This window comes from Rhamphochromis longiceps, linkage group LG15 (assembly GCF_057381845.1).
Source record: "Rhamphochromis longiceps isolate RC_006_pf linkage group LG15, R_longiceps_female_GT1.1, whole genome shotgun sequence".
In the NCBI taxonomy this organism is placed as follows: Eukaryota; Metazoa; Chordata; class Actinopteri; order Cichliformes; family Cichlidae; genus Rhamphochromis; species Rhamphochromis longiceps.
This window is the reverse complement of record NC_140571.1, coordinates 24,575,787-24,595,379: the sequence shown is the minus strand read 5'-3', so window position 1 is coordinate 24,595,379 and position 19,593 is coordinate 24,575,787. Positions and strand designations below refer to the sequence as shown.

Below are 19,593 nucleotides of genomic sequence, written 5' to 3'. Positions count from 1 at the left end.
AAATCTCTGTAGGTTCATCATTAGCACTGAGTTCTTCACATTGTAATTAGACATGAAAAGTGGATCTTCATCCAAAGCATGTTATTTTTACTCAAAAGGATGACTATTAACACTAAAATTATAAAATGATGGACCCTTTGCAGATGTGTCACCAAGCCACTAAGTTCCTTTACAATTCAGTTTGGTAGTTTTTGTGTTGTCTTGCTGGCAGACAAAAAAATGAACAGATAAACAGATGGCTCTGTAAACAGAGCTTCACCACAACATTTGGCCTGGCAAAGGAACCCAAAAAGGGAGCCTTTTTAGGCACAAGTGTGTGGTCTTTACAGTATTTTGGCAGGTGGAACAGGCTGCTCAGTCACAGGCGTGACTTATGTTGCACTAAACACACTGAAACACATTACATGACAATCACAAGAGACTTGTGTAAGGTCTATCTGTTCGTGTGCCCATCCATCCATAAAGCTGTAAGTGCAGAGATGGCACAGCACTTCTGCCTGAGTAGCTGCTCAGCGTCACCATAGCAACAACATCACCTCTCTGCTCGCCTGCAGAGCTTCCTTAGATACTCTACATAGCTTAAATCAGTCGATTTTTATTTCAGCAACTGATTTATTAAAAACACACAGGTTTACCCTCCATCATAAAATTAGGTGACACACATTTACATTCATTATTTTCATTAAAGCTTAAGTATAGTTTAGAAGAAAAAAAACAATATTTGAAGTGCATGACAAACAAATGAACCAAGTCCACCATCAGGCTGGTGGAGACTCTTGAAAACCAGAAGGAGCTGTTACAGTGTAACTGGTAATGACTCTTTCACATCACTGTTGAAGATATTTGGTCCAATCTTAAGATTTGTATCACTGCCAAATTTAACTGCTGGCTTGACGTTCTTTGTATAAATAATTTTATGCCAGACGTAACAGGGACTCAAACCTTCTAAAAGGTCTCTCGTCAGTCCACAGAATATTTTCCCAAATGTCTTGAGAATCCTCAAAATGTTTTTTTTGGCAATTGTGAGACGAGCCTTTGTGTTCTTTTTGGTCAGCAGTGGTTTTCACCTGGGAACTCTCCCAAGGATGTCATTTTTGCCCAGTCGCTTTTATATTGTTGAATCGTGAACTCTGACATTAACTGAGAGAAGTGAGGCCTGTAGGTCTGTAGATGTTTTTCTGGTTTCTTTTGCGACCACCTGGATGAGTCACTGATGTGCTCTTGGAGTAATTTTTGGTAGGCTAGCCACTCCTGGGAAGGCACACCACTGTTCCAAGTTTTCTCTATTTATGGGTGGCGATTATGGATGGACATGGTGGTTTCACTGGAATCCAAAATCCTTAGAAATGGCTTTATAACCCTTTCCAGACTAACAGATGCTTCTCAGATGTTGTTGCTTCTTTAGATGATGTCAATGAAAAAGAATAATTCTAAATCAAACAGAAAATACTGTCTGACCATGAAGCCAGAAAAGGCCACACCTTTCAAAACTATTTCCTTGGCAGTGACAAAGTGCAAGGCGAAATTATGGGGATGCTGAACATAATTTCACCAGAGACACTTGGTATGGCTCAGGTTTTAAAAAAGAAAAAAGTATGTTAAACAATGCCATGCTTTTGTTAGCTGGCCCTTATAAAACCTAAAACCCCAGTCTAAGATAACGGCCATCACTACAGCAGCTATCAGCTTTTCACTTCAGCCTCTGTGTGATTTTTGTTTCACGTGTCGTATGATTTTTCATATGTGCATATAGAATCGATGGGTGCTGCCTGTTTCAATCAGCTGTTATTAGATGATAAAATTGCGATTAAAAAAACTATTAAAAAAAGCCCAAAATGTAACACCAACATACAATACTGTTGCAAATAAGAGACTAATGCTGCAGAAAGCCATAAATCTGATGATTTATTACACACAGTGGTGAAACAAACATTTTAATTTGTTTTTTATTAGTTATTTTATGAGTGCGCTCTCACTGCTGACACTTATTTTTAATATGTTGGCTGGTTGCACATTACAGCTCTGACACATCATAGGGCTACCATGACATAGTCCTGTGAAGGAGATGATGTGTCAGTTTGTTGGTATATCAAAGTGAAATTATTCATTCACTTATTGATTAAACAGGTATTCTTGGTATGCGTTTACTGTTCTACTGGCTTTATTCCCACTAGTTTCATCAACATTTTCTGCACCACCAGCTGAATGAATGCACAGTACCCGAACCTTTGGGTCATTTGTATCTCTAAGTGCAGATTGATTTTTATTTAATTACAATTTTATTTTGGATTTAAACTAAACTAAGCTTTGATGTGTTTTTTTATTGTCCTAGTGTGCTTTATTCTAATATTCTTCAAGCTACGTGTTCCTTAAGAAAACAGCAACATACTGTAAGTCCCGCTATAACTGCACGGACTGTGGAGATTACACTCCTCCCCCTTTCATCATCACCATAACACGGAAGCAGTACACAGACAGTAGGGGGGCAGGAAAAGCACGGACAGGCAGGCAGGTTAAACCAAGTAAAAATACGGACACATAGAGACATTAGGGAGGTGAAAAAAAGCGCAGGCAGGTAGACGGACAAACAGATACAGGTGCAAAGCGAGCATCATGGCGCTGATCCCCTCGCAGGTTCTCCGGGTCGCCATCCTGCTGTCTTATTTCTCCATCCTGTGCCACTACAAAGCCTTAGACATGCCGGCACACCAGACCTACGGAGGCAGCTGGAAGTTTCTCACCTTCATCGACCTGGTGAGATTTCACGTCTAATCTGATCTCAACCCTAAACACCCCGGTGAAGTTACCGCGCAGCTCGAGGCGATGCACGCGCTGGAGAGAGTGCGCGCGTGGCGCTGCGATCACATTTAAATTCCGCCTCCTTGCGCTCTTTGTTTGACTCGATGATTCGTCGGCAGTGGCAGAGGGAGGGGTAAATTACACGGAGTTTCACTTGTCTGCAGTCGCGTTTGAAGCTCGCAACGTGGTTAGGTGCTGAGGTGCGTTGTGGGGCAGAAAGCTCTCCCGTCATAAAGGCTTCCCCTTTCGGGAGCGCGCCGCGGGTGCACCGAACCTTGTGAAAGCTTGCAGTTGGGAAGTGTCAGAAAAATGATGACGAAGGACTGAGAGGCTCAGAAATGACAGGGATGTGGGATTTTTAGTGCTCGCTGATTGTTGGACAAGAAAAAAAAAATCGGTAATAAACTGTCAATCAATTTCTCAGTTATTTCTTATGTGTTTTAAAGAAGTTTGAAACAAGCTGCAGCCCAGAACATATCTGTACTAAGAAAGTGGGATTTACACTCAAGTCCATTTTAGACCATAGACTATATATATAAAAGATGGACATAGCCACTGGGATGCTTGCACTGTTGGGCTAGATCAGACTCTAATCACCTTCTCAAGAACACGTTCTGGAAAATTCTCTTTTCTGACTTGCAGAATGAAATGATTTCTATAAAATAGACTTGATGTTTTATTCAGTGAAACTTGAAGCTATCTGCCAAAGTGCTTACCGAGGTCATGGAGCAAGGACACCGAGGGATGCTTTCGCATAGACTTCCCATAATCTCGGAGTTGTTTCGCACAGCACTAGGGTCAACTCCTGGTGGCCTTTATAAAGTGCCGGTTAAGGCATTTCGGGTTGATGATGTTGATCATCGTGCACACTCACGCTAATAGCAAAAGGGAATAAAAATATGATGGTGAAAATATGCATAAGTTATCTGTAGGTCCTGCTTGTGAACAAATTTTGCTTGTTTTAACTTATAAATTAGTTCTCCACTTTACAGACATCATACAAGACAGATGTAGTTTGGAGAAAGTGGCTTAAACCAGCAGAAGGTGTCTGTTGTTGTTGCACAAAGTCTTCTGGTTGCATAGAAGGCTACAGGAAAACATTTAGATTTCTGTGTGACCCCAGTAAACAGTAATGATATAACCTGGATTTAGGTAGTAATCGTTGTGACCGGACTCAAAAGCCACAACATAAAGACTGATACCTTTATCCACCCCTCATCAGGTGTAGATCATCACACAGGATCAGGCCCAGACAAAACACAAAAACTCCTGTACAGTGTCTGAATAGAAGATAAGTGCCTGCAATCACCTGCAAAGCTCAATGCACAGAATTTTTTCAGTGCTCAGTGTCCCTGTTTTCTCAGTGGCCAATCAAAATCAAGAAGAAGCTTGACCCAATGATATAAATTCTGTGTTAACAGCAAAGGAAATATGTTTAAGTGCTTAAGAGTGACCTCTCAGGGGCTAAAGACACATAATGTTAAAACTAGAGATGGTACGATACCACTTTTTTATGTCCGATACCGATATCATAAATTTGGATATCTGCCGATACCGATATGAATCCGATATAGTGTTTTTAATCACTAAAAATGTTTTTTAATATCTTGCTGCTTTTTGTATAAGTTCATACTCAAGTTACAAAAAACAAACAAATACTAAAGCCATTCTGTTGTACCTGTATGCAAAAAATATACTGCACCCAAAATATTTCATAGTTCAGCAATACTGATCAATCTAATAAAGTTAAACTTACTCCATCCTTCCTATTCTGGTATTTTAAAGAGTAAACAACCTAACCAATAGGGTTCTAAAACTCCCAGCAAAAAAAAATAAAAATAGGGGAACCCCCCCACCCCCCACCTCATGATGCTTAATCGACGTAATCAACTTTAATTTGATGCAGTGTGGAAACAAAATGCACAGAAATCAATTATTTTTCAAGAATAATTAAATAGATTCAACATCTTTCTTCAACAGAATTGCAGAATTCACAGATGGTACCTTCCCAAAGGAAAAAATACTATAGCTTACTAGGGTATATTAGACTTAACAGTTACTATATACAGTAATGGACTTCTATACATTTTTCATCAGATTAAAACTTTGGGTGTAAGATTCAGATAATTATTTATTAAAAGCTAGACATTTTAAATGAGAATAAGAAAGAAAAGTATGTCTTTGTGCCCCCTTTTCCCTGTTAATGCCTTATTGGCCCCCCTGGCTAAACTTTGCTAGATCCGCCCCTGCACAGTTACCAGCCATCAGCTGCGTAGGAAAAGATCCTGGTGTACAAAGTAATATTAAATAAATTCTAAAAACAGCTTATCAAGCTTAAACGTGCTGCTGTTGTTCAACCGCTGGTTTCCTCTTTCTGGTGCAAAGTGGGCCAAAAACAAACAAGAGAGACGGACTCGCTACAGAAAAGCCGATCAGCTGATCATTGATCAGTTTCATGATTGAAGTAGCAGCCCGTGTAGATTTTATTCTTGTACACTTACATGGTGTATCATAACGTCTCACTGTCCATTCAGTGCATGTGCTCTTTTTGCATCCATTTGTGCAGTTGTTGTCTTGTCACATTGCTAAACATATTTGTATTTTATTTGCTAAAAATGTGCAGAACACACATTAACAAACACAGAGATATAAACAAAAAAAGTAAGATCTAATTAAAACGTTTTTTTAGATGGTGCAATAATGTCATTGAAGTGAATTCTGTGGTTTATTCTTGCATTGAAAGCCTGATGTAATAACAGCCCTAATTCTTTTTTTTTTTTTTGCATTAAAATCTTTTGTTTTCTTCTCACTCACTTTAGTTTCCAAGTTTTTGTGATTCATCAACAAGGAAGCGCTCATGCTTCTTTTTGCTGCCTTTATGCTTTCTAAACGGGGCTGTACTGCGTTGCACATATACGATATGATATTTACCTGTGATTACCTTGTGCCTAAATATCTAGAAAGATATCTGATTAGTTTTATGATACAAAGCGCAGCATTGCGTTGGTAGCCAGACGTCATGAGAGTTGCCAGAGGTTAATCATCAGCCATTATTTACTTACAGTAGTGACTCTAATAAAATCAGTTCTCCTATAGAGATCAGTAAATCGTGTCAGCTGAGTTTTCATTTGTGTGGTGACTGCTGACAGAGCGATATTGTGTTTGTTTTCTTGTGCTTTAAAATTGTCTTTGTCTCTGTTAGATGAGTTTATTGTTATCAAACTTCTTATTCTGAATATATTGTTAATTACTGATAACATACTTTATATAGTTTATACTTTATATAGTTTATTATAGTTGCTGCCAGTCGAACAAAGCAATTGATTACTAAAACCTGAGGGCTGCAATGACGGAAGCTGAAGTTTTTGCACTGGTAATATTTACTTTGTGCTGCAACGCAAAATGAAGTGCTTGGGCTAAAGTACACCGCGTATTTCCTTCAATAGTTGCAGCACATGTGTCGCTGTGAGGCCATAAAATGTGCACAACGGGCATTTTGTCTCGGCGCTCTTTACTGTACTTGTAAAAGCTGCTTAACATATCAGCTGAGAGGCAGCAACAGGCCAAACATTAGTGTTCACAATCAGTTTTCTTGATTCTCAAGTGTTATTAAATTAAGGAAATTATGCTGCAACGAGAGGCACAAAACTGCAGACACACACAGCTCCCATTCATCCCGAACAATGCGCTCACACATGCACTCACAAAGAGGGACTTCTGTTAGAGGCCGGTTCTGTTAGGCAGTCATTCACAAGCACGCTTTAAAGTTGGTGTGAAGTCGCTATAAAAAGCTAACCAATTTTAGAGAAATATCCAGCCAGTGGTTGTCTTCTTTCTGCAATGTTTGTGTTTGTAGAGGAAGCTAGCTGACATTTCTTGTTTTGCGTGCACCGTTTGAGTTCTTGCTGTCGTTATCTAAATGCGGCTGGGATGTCGATGCGTTTGTTCATTCACTGGTTGACATCCATTGTTAAAGAAAAGTAAAACAACAACACATATCATATATAAAAATGCTCATGTTCCACTGATTGTGCTTCACAGTTTTTACAAATGTAATCGATTTTGGCCACTAGCCATATTCTTATCCCTGGCTGCGATGGCTCATTAATGTACAAGGTGAGGTGAAAAAAAGAAGCAAAGTGCAAAAGACAAAGGTGTGTCCTGGGTGATAACTCGGGGGGGGAAAAATGTCACCTCCACCCCTCCAACCTACTAATGCAGACTTTGGACGTTTCTAAAATAGGCACATTATCTCTCGAAAGCCAATATAAGGACACCTTGCAGGCTCTACAACATGTCAGGATTAGAATACATTAGACTTTACAATAATTGTTTTATATAAAACTTCTCTTTAAATAATCATTATAAAAAACATGTTGCAGTTATCAGCAGGTTAGGGGACCTTTTGTCGTTCTCATTCAAGGAAGTTTCCTAACAGAATATTCAACATTTCTTTAAATTAAATAATAGCTACAGTATATCCAAGTTGATGTGACATGTTAGACATGTTACGTGCCTACAGTGCTCTGCAGTTTAGCCTCTAAAATACTAGTCGGTGGTAAGGTTTCTGTAATGCATGGCGTCTCTTTCTGTACTTCAAATACAGGCACATGTTGGGGGGGGAGTTCAGAAGTGTACCTTCAAATTGCTGCAACACAATTTGCCCGAACCATCTGAGTGTACACGTGGATCAGCAGAGCTATAAAAACAAAAACAGCAGATGGCTGCGCTCGCTGATTACCAGTTAGTGCATTAGCATTACGAAGATGCCAGATGTAATCATGACCCGTTACATATCACATGTTGTTCCTCTGAAGAAATATCTTTGCACAAATCAGCACGCCACGTTTCTATAGCTACGTTTTTTGATAAGGTGCGCGTCAGGCAGCAGCACATGCTAATTAAATTTGCTCAGAACTGAATATGTCTGTGACTGATTGGCCTGTCACCAGTTATAGCCGCTCAGCTGAAACAGGTTTGTCTGGCCTATCGGTAAGTGGATTTCTAATTTTCTACTTGTAGTAGTAATAATAACAATAATAATAATCCTTATTTATACACATACCTACATATTTATAAATCTGTGGGATTGATCAATTTGGCATGAATAAACTTTAGTTTAGGCCCTTTTAAAGGCAAAATAATCTCTGAAGAGCATACCTGTGTCTTTGTGAGCATGGGAAATAGCTGTGTCATATTTTCCACATTAGCCCTCTTCCCCCAGTTAACTGTACCATTAAAGACCTGTACACACCAGCAGCCAGGAAACACACTGCACTGCAACATCTGGCTCCAGCGTTTGTGTGTATCAGTTTCTCACAAGGAACACAAAAGCCTCAAAATTGATGCAGTATTGATACGGAAACGAGGGCTTGAGTTTTAGGTCCATTTCAGAATTTCTTGTGTGCGTGCCTGTGAGTGTGCTGTTGCTGCTCATAGTTCTCATGGAAACCTATTATTTATGTAGCAGGCATGCTGCTTTAGACATGCTAGCTGTCTAAGATTTATATTTGCTGTCCACACATATTTCAGTGAGTAGACACACACATTTATTTAAGCTGCCCGCTGTAAAATGCCAGTATTCACCAGCAGAATCGTGTATATACCGAAGCACCCATAACTACGTTTTAAAGCCAAAATGCCTCTAATGACCAGCCATCATCACACCGGGCGATACCTAATAGTCTCAGAGGGAGGTTTGAGGAGAGGAGAGGTAGTCTGTGCCTCCTCTCCATCTTCCTCTGGAAGCGAAGGTCACATCCATCATTGCGAACATGTTGAAAGTGTTTCCTTACGCAAAGATGGGTAAAATATACAGAGCTGGTTTTCTCCTTCACCACAGCCCACTTAATGGAGATTCTATTGAAATCGAGCATTTGAAGTGTGAAGTATTTTTGGTGCATGTTGAAAGAAGCCACGTGTGGTTTTATTGAAATATTGTGCATCTCGTGAGGAATCGTTTTTGCACGCAGGTCACAGTGTTTCCTGCTGTTGGATGATTCTTTCATGTTGGACAAACACTCCAGAAGTCAGTTTGAGAGCTGTTAAGCTCAATTTTGCTCTCAGGGATTCATGCAGCAGTGCCCTTAGAGATTGTTCCAACTGTTTTCTATATGTTTTAGGTAATCAGCGACAATAATAGCCAGTTATAGCTGCTAGTTTCTTCACTGTACCTGCTTAAAGGAAAGCTCTTCGGGGTCTTTGCATCTTATTACGGCATGGCCTATTGTCATGTATATTTACCATTTTCTTTGCTCGATATACAGTAACTACACTATAATGCCTTTTAAGTAAGGTTCTGTTTAACACAGGAACTGTGCAGGATGTCTTTGGCATTTAAGTGTTTCAAGCCTGAGAGCACTGTTGCTAAGTGATGGGCATGAATTGGAAATATCCCTCCTCCCTTTTGCAGGCAGCAAATTATTTTTGTTCACTGGATTTCTGAATTAAGTTTAGAAAGAAAAGAGCAAAACCCACTGAAACTTTAAGTTATTTAAAGTGGACCTATAATGTTGGATTCCAGCTCCATGTTTTTATTCTTGGACACAAGAGTAGGTTTGATTAAAAATGACCCTTAGTTGTCCTAGCTGTTTTAGCTCCTCCCCCTTTGCCTGTTTCTCTGCAAACACTCTTGTGATAGGCTGTCCCTCACAAGTAGAAGGTTTGAGCAGCAGGTGGATGGAGCTTCCGTGCTCACAGCCAGAGCTGTGAACCTATGATAGAGACTGACCAATGTAGGCTTTTAAAAAACAACAATGATATTTAGTAATTAAAGTACTAATAAAAACCAATATCTTTCCTGACATTTTTTTTCTCAGACTCATATCGAAACATATTTTTTAACAGTTTTTTTTAATGTACTTCTATATCAGTCCTTGTTAGGATGATATCACAGTGCAGTTTTTTAAAAAGACTTCATTAATCTTAATAATCTTCACTTTCACAGCAAATCGCGGATTCTTCATTTGCGCTCAGCCCAACTCTATCAGCTGCTTGTTGTGTTTGTGGTTTTCCAAACACGAGTAACGCCAACAGTGAAGTTCCAGAGTGCCCTCTGAAGTTGTACTATGAAGCAAAATGAATGGCTTTGCGAGCATTGTTGAGCTTTAAGGCAGAGTTTCGTGTGTGTTTTTAACTGTGTAAATCACCATGGCGACCTCTGCTGAACAAACTGGTTAGGCTTGTTCTGAGTTTCACTTTAAAATCGTTCAGTTTTTAAGTACATTACAGTACGTTACAGATTCTGTGCTTTACACTTACAAGCTGTTAAACTGTGCCACACTGACTAAATGAAGCGCAAACTGTGTGTCACGTTGGTAGGGGAATGTGCATGTGTTCATTTAGCGATGCAGAAAATGTATATAAGGTATAACTAATTTTAATCAGCTGCTAAGTTGCTTTTACGCTGCTGGAAATGCAGCTACTAGAACACAGAATGTCTGTTCAGTCAATAAAATTTATTTCACTTTTTGATCTGCCAACAAACTCAAGGGATTTCCACATTTTTGGCAGATAAATGCTGCCCACTGTGGTGACCCCTTTTAAAGGAACTTCATACAAAGTTTTTCAACACGGTGCCAGTTTCTTTGAACTAGCTAATACCAACAGCTGCTCTTTACTAAACCCAATCCTAACTGCTAAGAGAATATTTGTGGGCTTTTGTTGGTTGCTGGAAGCAAACTTAAGCCAGAACTACTAAAATGATAGAGATATAGCACTCAAATAACTCTTAATAGAAGTCTATGGGAGAAACTGTTACACTTAACATGGTAGCTGTCGTAGCCCTTTTAGCTGAAGAGCTAATCGGCAGCTGAACTGGTAAACAAGCATTATGTGTTTATACGCCTCTCTGCATTTAATCATTCGTTATTATTCATCTCTGGCTCTCTTCCACAGCGTGTCTTTATCCTGTCTTCTTCCCCTAATCCACAATCAGTTGTGGCAGATGGCCAACCTTTCCTGAGCCTGGTTCTGGTGGAGGTTTCTTCCTGTTAAAAGGGAGTTTTTCTTTCCCACTGTTACCAAGTGCTTGCTCATAGGGGGTGATCTGATCTGTTGGAGTGTTCTCTGTATTATTGCAGGGTCTTTACCTTATAATGGAAAGTGCCTTGAAGCAACTGTTGTTGTGATTTGTATAAATAAAGTTGAATTAATTTGAAACATAAATGATAAGGACAAAAACACTGGCCCGCCCGCAGATTACCCCTACAGGCATAGAAACCAATGCCAAGAAGCTCCCAGCATACAGCGTTTGTACTGATGTTAATGCCAGAGGAGGTTTGAAACTCTGTAGTTATAGCAGATAACGATTGTGTTGTTGCTCTGGTTCATGACAGTTTCAGGTGAGTGGTTTGTAACTATGTGCCTGGGCACAGCCTGTTTTTTTTCTTTCAACCACTTTTATTGAATTTGACTGGAGAAGTGAGCAGTGAAAGAGTTAACGATTGTCTGCAGTCTGTTCTCTTTGGCTCTTCTTCTTTCTTCTAAAAAATCTACCGTCTAAGCTCTTTTTCTCCTCCTCTCTTCATCTCTTTGTTGTGAGAAAGTGTTTGTGCTGCCAAAGAGCTCGCTGAACTCCCCCTGTTCCTCTCTGCAGGTGATCCAGGCGGTGTTTTTCGGATTGTGTGTCCTGATCGATGTGTCCAGTCTGCTGACTAAGGGAGGCGACAGCAGGGAGCAGGAGCGGCAGCTGAGAAAGCTGATTGGCCTGCGAGACTGGATGATGGCCGTCCTGGCCTTCCCTGTCGGAGCGGTGAGAGGATTAATGCACATAGGCAAGCACGTACACAGGCAAACACACAATAGCTCGGGAATGGATGGGCTTGCCTTGCAGGAACTGAAGGCCGGAGTAATCCATTTTTAGTATAATCAACTCTCCGCCATGCTCCCCTTTTCTTAACGCCTCTCTTGCCCTTATTTTTCTTCCACTCCTGAGGGTGGTGGCAGTGTCCTACCAACCTGTAATCATGGAAATTGTTAATGTCAACCGCATAAAAATTGTCTGACATTTTCAGTCTCACCTCATGGGGTGATTAATGTCTGGGAATGATGCTTTAAATTGAGCTTTTTTTCTGATTTGGCGCATGGTTGGGTTAGCCCGAGAGCCTTTGACCTTGATAGTTCACATAACAACAACAATAAACTATTTAAAAACATCAGAACTATAAAATCTCATTACACCAGGTATCTGCAAACGATCACACTGCAAAGCACAAAGGTCTACAGTTTACAATGTGATATCTAAACACTGTCTGGTGCCAACAATTATTGTTTTTAACTTTTTTTATTTAATTTGTTTATTTGTAACAGGGACAATGTTCATTATTAAACATTGCTGTAAATGCCGTAGGCTAATTTTTCATCCATAATCCCTGGCTAGACCTTAAAAGCAACCTAAAAACAAAACAAAATATATAATATCGACATTCTAAAAAGAAATAAAAGGTAAAAAGAGAAAAAAAAGGCAAACGAGAATAAGCCATACTAAAAGGAAACAACTAGGAAATAGGAGAATAAAACCAATTTCCCCCTGAGTGATTTCTTAGTATTTTTAATATTTGTTTTTCATGTTTCAAATCATTAAAAAAATAAATACAAAATGCATTTTTTAAATGATGATTTTATTTATTAAGGGAAAAAAGCTGTGCAAACACACCTGATCCTGTGTAGAAAAAGTAATTACACCTGGGATAAAACTAACGCCGTATTTCACAGAAAAAATATCGTACTGATAGTCGGTGATTATAGTGTTGTGGTCTGAGGCTGCTTTGCTACCAGAAAAATCCTGAAGGAGAATGTCCAGCCATCAGTTCATGCCTGAGGCTCGAGCTCAGTTGGGTTGTGCAGCACAACAATGACCTGAAAAAACACCAGCACGTCCACTTGTGAATGGTTCGATAAAAGAAGGTTTTGGAGTGGCCTAGTTAAAGTATTAATTTAAGTTATCTTAAATGGCATGATTGAAAACCCCCCAATGTGGCTGAATTAAAAGAATTCTGCAAAGAACAGGGGGCTGATATCAGTCCACAGCAATGCGAAAGACTCATTTTCAGTTATCACAAATGCTTGATTGCGGTTCTTGCTACCAAAGCTGGCACGATCACTTATTAGGTTTAGATGGGAATTATTTTTTCACTCAGAGTCAGGCAGGTTTAGATGGCTTTTTTCTATTAATAAATAAAATCATCTCTTAAAAAGCTAATTTTTGCTCTGCCGCAACTATGGATGGTCAGCGTGTTAGTAGGGAAACATGAGATGAAAAGGGTCCCGGCTGGTTAGCAGCAACTTAAAAGTAAAAGTGAAAGAAGATCAACAGCTGCGATTGCTCACTCAGTTAGATGGAAAAAAATGCTGAAAAGAGTCACCAGATATACTTTGGCTACATTCACATACCTGGGTGAACTCCTTTTGTGAGAGTTTGTGTAAAGAGAAAGAACATAGATTAACTGGATGTGAAAATTTACTGAGGTTAAAAAAATGGGTGTAATGGTATGATGTGCTTCATCTTTTTCAATCCTGCTGTGAATGAACAGAACAGAGAAAGCACTGACGAATCATCCAGACAGCCAGACTTTGACCTCTGTCTAATCCATTTTTTTTGCAAGGCTGGCAGTCTTTTGCTTAACACACACACTTTTATTCAAGATTTTACTAGGCAACGTGCCCCACAGCTGGCATACTGGAGAATTTGTGTGGCTACCTGACTATTACTGTGTCCTGGCTGTTAGATCACTGGCACAAGATCATAAATATTCATGCTATAGACTACCAGACACTAGTGTCAAACACAGTTGATCTCTAAACCTAAATAACCCAATAGTTCCTGGCTCTATTGGCACACACACACACACACACACACACACACACACACACACACACACACACACACACACACACACACACACACACACACACACCTGTAGAAGCTGTTAACTGGTGCGTGTGAATTGGTCTCACAGTTTAGGTTACATACAGCACAACAGGTGCAGCTACTACATTACCACAGGTAATGTCTCAAACTTTGCCCGTCTGGTAAAGGAAGTGTGTGCATTCCTGCATATGTTGCTATAGCTCTATTTGTGCATTGCATATATGCGTGAGTGTGGAGTGTGCATATATTGCAGGCATTTGCACGCGGTATGGTGTGGTGGAAAATTGTGGGTGCCCCACAGGGGACAAAGTGCACGCATTGTTTCCCGCCACCACTGGCCTGTTGAAACAGAGAACATGCCAGTCACGGTATAAAAAGAGGTTGGTTGGTTCAGATGCCTCGAACTGGAACGCAGATGCCTGTCAGGTAATTCCACCCTCGTCTTACAGAACCTGGACTGGCCTTGATCCAAACCGTGAAGATACATTAGACTGGAAGCTGGTCAGCTTATGGTGGGTTCAGGTCATGTGGGAAATCTGATTGCTGCAATAGCTGCATGTATCATTGGGAAGTTTTTGGTTTACAGAAGGCATGCAGAAGGTATCACAGATGACCCTCATGTGTCTCCCTCCAATGTCCTTCTTTACCCAATGGATAAATGAGGACAGTGTATATGTATCTCTAACAGTAGGTAAAAAGTAGAGTGTAGCCTAATGCATGTGCCAGGGGCCAGGTTTTCACTGCCTAAGAACTAAAAGATGTAAGTAGTCAACATGCATGCACATGTTAAATTATTACATCCACATGTTAAATTAAAAATTAGATAAACAACATACATATCTTAAGCATATTGTATTTTAACAGACTGTATCCAAAAGATGGATGCTGTCACCTATTGGTTCCCAGACTCAGTTCCAGACTCCCAGACTGCTGCCATTTTAGTTTTTGAAGCCAGAAAAGATCAAATTGGGTTGAGAGGGTTACAAGCTGAATCATAAACTGTTCAGGTGCAGTACACATATCTGCTAGTTAGTGCTAGCAAGTACTAAATTTTCACTCACCAAAAATACAGCACACAATCCTTCGATAGTCTGTACCTCACAACAAGCAATAATATTTGTTAAAATAATTTAATTAAAAAAAAAAACAACTGAAAAACTGTTATTTGAACCAAGAGGTTCATGGTCATTGACTTGCTGTTGCCTCAAGTGGCCATTAGAGGAACTGCATTTGCACATTGATTTCATTTGTTAGTGCTGGAGTTTGCCTCCTGAACGATTCTCTATTGTCTGTTTTTATTAAATTATACTGAGATTTCACTTTCTGCTGACTTTTTTACTCGTGTAGCATGTCACAAACATTGAATTGGCTGTCTCTGTAACGCTTAACTGCATTTTCCAAGGTAAATAGTCCCAGTGGGGTACCGTCAACATATTAAATAACCACTGATAGAGTGTAATGAAATGTAAGTGGTGGATATGAGGAATGTTTCTCATCACTGACCTGACAACAGAGCAGACGTTGTGTAGGCAGGACTAGTTCAGAAACGTTGTGCTGCATGCTAAAAGTCACTGTTTTTGTCCACTTATCTGGCACTGATGTCTTTTCCATAAAGTGTGTTGCACTTTAGTTGCTAACTTTTTGGGGTTTTTTCTGTGTGCGTGTCTCTCTCTCTCCAGTTTGTGGTGTTTACTTTCTGGAGCCTCTACCTGTATGACAGAGAACTGGTCTACCCCAAATTACTGGACAACTTCATTCCTCAGTGGCTCAACCACGGCATGGTGAGTTGGATTTTCTCTACAGATGTTGTGGTTCAACTGATCATACGACTTACTGAGATTACAACACATAAGGCAGAGCTGTAGAGGTAGATGGTGAAGGAAAGTGATGAGATGCAGTAAATGTATTTAAATTCATTGGATTAATATAAAGCAATCATCAAGGTCTGAAAGAAATGGAAAGAAGGAAATTTTCCTCTTCTTCTCAACTTTAGATAAATAATAATGAACACTGAATGATTAAAGAAACAAAGAATTGCTCAAATTAATAATTAAAAAAAGTCACTGAAGGCAGCTTTTAAATTCTGCTGCTATCTGCTGATATAAGTTAGTTTCACCAGTGTAATACAAGAAGCCATTCCTTTCATCCACACATGAATTAAAGGTAACGTATTTCCATATTTTTCCATGATAAGAATCATTCTCCTGGCCTGGAGTAGTCCAAATTAGAGTTGAGTGCTTCAAATTAACTGTAAAATTATTTGGACACATACCCATAGAAACACATTTTTTTTTCTTCGTAGCTTCTTCTGTATGAAGGGTATTTACTCAGTCTTGAGCACATCAACATGCAGTTAGCCAGAGCAGCTTTTCCTCACAAACTTTTTCAACATGAGTCTGGGATGTTGGGACCAATTATTCAGCTTTTCTGGGATTCAACCATTTGTATTGTAACGGCTTTATCTAACCTCATAATACATCAAAGAAGAACGCGAGGAACATGTAAGTTTAATCTTTCCTTTTTAGGCTTTCAGGTGTAGGATTTTCAGATGATAGTGGGAGTTTAGAGTTGGATGAAATAAAAGACCTCAAAATGTGCATTTTAGGAATGTGATTTATTTTGACACGGCGCACCGAGTGAAAGATAATTACCATTCAAAAAAAGGTTTCCTGTCTTCTTTACACTTTTGTCAGCACATATTTTGAAACCACCATCTGCCCGCCCTGCTCTGAAATAGGTGTTTTCCCTTGTGAGGGAGAAGTGAGAAATGAGAAGGGTATCCCCAATATGCTGATAGGCTTTATATAACTTTAATGGAAGGTTTGGTACTGATGCATACTCAGTATTCACCCAAGCTGGTGATACATCTGTTGAGCAGAAAAGATTGTGGAACATATCTGAGCAGACCAGTAAAACCATTTCATGTTTGGGAACTAGAGTCCTCCCCTTTTCTAGAGCTGAAATAATAGCCTAAAGCTTAGCCATTAGCATCCTGGAGCCAGAATTAACCATGAGCATCAGCGAGTGGTAGAAGCCTGATCAGCAAGCTGTGTGTATAAACTGTATGGATGCACTGTGTAGACTAACCGCAAACTGCACATCAAAGTTATAACTTCATTAAGGGGTCCAGTTGAGTTATTAGAAGTAGCTGATGCAGCTGGTGAACCACGTCGCTAATAATCCAAACGTTTTAAATGAGTGAGTTGGTGCAACATCTGACCAATCTCTAAAGACCAAAACCGTTAAACATGTTTATTTCTGCAGTTACATTAGCTTTTTTAACATGAGTGTCTGTGGGGATTGACATACATTTTTGAGCCAGCCTCTAGTGGTCATTAGAGGAACTGCAGCTTTTGGGACTTAATTTGAACCATTAAGATTTCTTTCAGTCTATGTCAGGGGTGCCCAATCTCGGTCCTCGAGAGCTACCGTCCTGCAGCTTTTAGATGCATCCTTGTTCCCACACACCCGAATCAAATGAATGGCTTGTTATCAGGCCTTTGCCAAACACGATGGCATGCTGAAGAGGTAATCAAACCATGTGATTCAGCTGTGTTGGAGTAGGGATGCATCTAAAAGCTGCAGGATAGTAGCTCTCGAGGACCGGGATTGGGCAGCCCTGGTCTATGTTGTTCATAGGGGTCACTGAAGCCTATGGCAGCTCTCATAGAGTGAAAGGTGGGGTGTACACGTGGTTTGGTGGTCACAGGGCTAACACAGAGAGACAGCTACATGCTTACATCCACACATGTGGCTGATTTACATTCACAAATTAACCTAACAAGCTTGTCTTGGGACTGTGGAAGCCTGAGAACCCACACAGACTTCAGGAAAGTGTGAAAACTCCACACCGACAGGCTGTGTCTCTGTCTAGTATTGTGCACTTTTACAAAAAGACATTACAAGTTCTAGACTCATCTGATTTGAAGCTGAGAGGGAGAATTTGTCCCCAAGTTAAGAAAATAAAATGGTTAAAAATGTGATCCCATTTGTCTCAAGTCAGGGCTAAAGAACTTTTAACTAAATTGAGGACCTCTGTGTAGAATAATAGATGTTCAAAGACGTAAAATGTAAAGCAGAGACAGGCAATGTCTAAAAGTTTTTATATTTTTTGCACAGTATCAGGCACTTTGGGTGAGCACATCAAGTGCAGGACTCATACATCTTTCCCCTGGCATGCATTTGCCTCAGGACTGTCATGGGAACCTGGAGGATGTTTGAGAAACCCTCTCCTCAGCCTGCTGTGGAAGAAGTGGCACTAAACAGTTGTATTGATTGATGAATCGCCATATTAGGTTTCTGTATGGCAGGACATGTAAAGCTGGTCCTCCTTGGGTTATTAGTCATGTCAGTGGATCATAACTCCATAAACCTTGATAAATCTTATCAGTGGAGAACACTGGTGCTGGTGAACCTCTAAATTTGAATAGAGCGAGCGGCGGGTCGCTTTGATTTGTCATCTAGAGGAAGCAGGTTTAATCTCATGTTTAGACAACGACCAGCACACCACACCTCCTGGCTGATAGTGCTGTCAGCTGTGTGTGTTGTGAGTGATAATCGGAAAATTTTCCAGAACTCTGTCTGTGATATGCAAAACCTCATGAAACTTCCTGCAGCCAGAAAGTGATCCACAGAGGCGTGTGAGGTGATCGTTCCCGTTAACGCCTGCTGAAATGAAAAAGACAAAGATGGTGTGTGTGTGTGTGTGTGTGTGTGTGTAGTTTGATGTATCATACTCCAGGAGTTGATGTAATAGAATTGTTGCTATGGTGCCATCGCCAAAGACCAAAACAACCAGAGCACTACCAAAGCCTTCGTGCATGCGTGTCCCTTAGACACAGAAAACGTGAGGAGTCTTTTGTATGTGTGTGTGTGTGAGTCCAAGTGTGGTTGTAAATATTTTGCGGTATTCCATGGTATCACTGTTGTTTGTTTATCTGGGCTACCACGGCAACCATATGGCCGTTCCCATTGGAGGAGGGAAGGGTTGAGTGATGTTGACCGAGGGAGAAAGAGGAGACATGATATTGTAATAATGTGTCTGACTCTCACAGCTAGAAGCTAATTGGAAGTTAACAAAAAGAAGATTGCCTGCAGGCTCGTAACTGAACTGTCGTGATTTATCCGCTGTTTGCTAATGCTCATTATGCAATGAGTTTATACACACAGATTGCAGATTGCTTTCTTTTGTCATTTGCAGGCTTGGGTTTGGGATTAAAGTTAAGTATGTTTCCCCTCAGTTGACTGCACAAGGGGGATGGGTGGGGTACAGAAATGAGTAAGAGACTTATTTTGCCCTGTTGTTTGATTCAGATTAACCGTGCTTGGGATGCTTTTGCTAAACTTGCAGTAATAGAATAACTAATGTTCTCTGCTATTTTAGCAGTGCTGTGCAAAGTGGGGTGGATAATTGGTGGCAGTATCAGGGACAGGTTTATCAGCCAGGAGACCACGGTTCATTTCCTGTTTCGAATGTGGTGCTCTTTGTTTCTTTAACTCGTAGATTCATTTTCTTTTCATCTTAGTTTTACTTGGTTCTCATCCCGTGACGGGGCCCTGAGACTGTGGTACGCCACCCTTTTGGACTTTGGTGTTTTGCAGCTTGTCCTCCTTTTTACTGTTGATTTCACTCGTTAATTTAGTTAAGGCGCAGTTTTTGCAACTTAAATTTTATTTTAATGTCAATCTTGACCCATTTATAAGTGCAGCTCAAACTCTCATTTTTCCATTTTTAAGATGCAAGAAAATAAAAGCAACTGCATGAGAGGAAATCAAAAAAGAAAGAAAAAAAAAAGCCCTCTTGCTTTTAAAAAAAGATTTATCAGCTGACTGATATTATCGCCTGATATTAGCTGTTTGTTGATCTGTCTGTTGATTTCTGTATTTTACACCCTTCGGCCATGCTTAGAGTGTTGACATTGCAA

The 19,593-nt window shown here is 40.0% G+C and overlaps 1 protein-coding gene across 1 annotated transcript in view; it reads left to right on the top strand.

The window, feature by feature from the left end:
* The first annotated feature begins 2,443 nt into the window (after nt 1–2,443).
* The window catches only part of aig1 (androgen-induced 1 (H. sapiens)), a 28,792-nt gene continuing 11,642 nt past the window's right edge, over nt 2,444–19,593 (top strand). Inside the window, exons 1-3 of the mRNA XM_085382283.1 lie at nt 2,444–2,754; nt 11,396–11,551; nt 15,349–15,450. Coding sequence (XP_085238409.1) covers nt 2,614–2,754; nt 11,396–11,551; nt 15,349–15,450 — 399 coding nt within the window. The 5' untranslated portion in view covers nt 2,444–2,613. The remainder of the gene's footprint in view (nt 2,755–11,395; nt 11,552–15,348; nt 15,451–19,593) is intronic.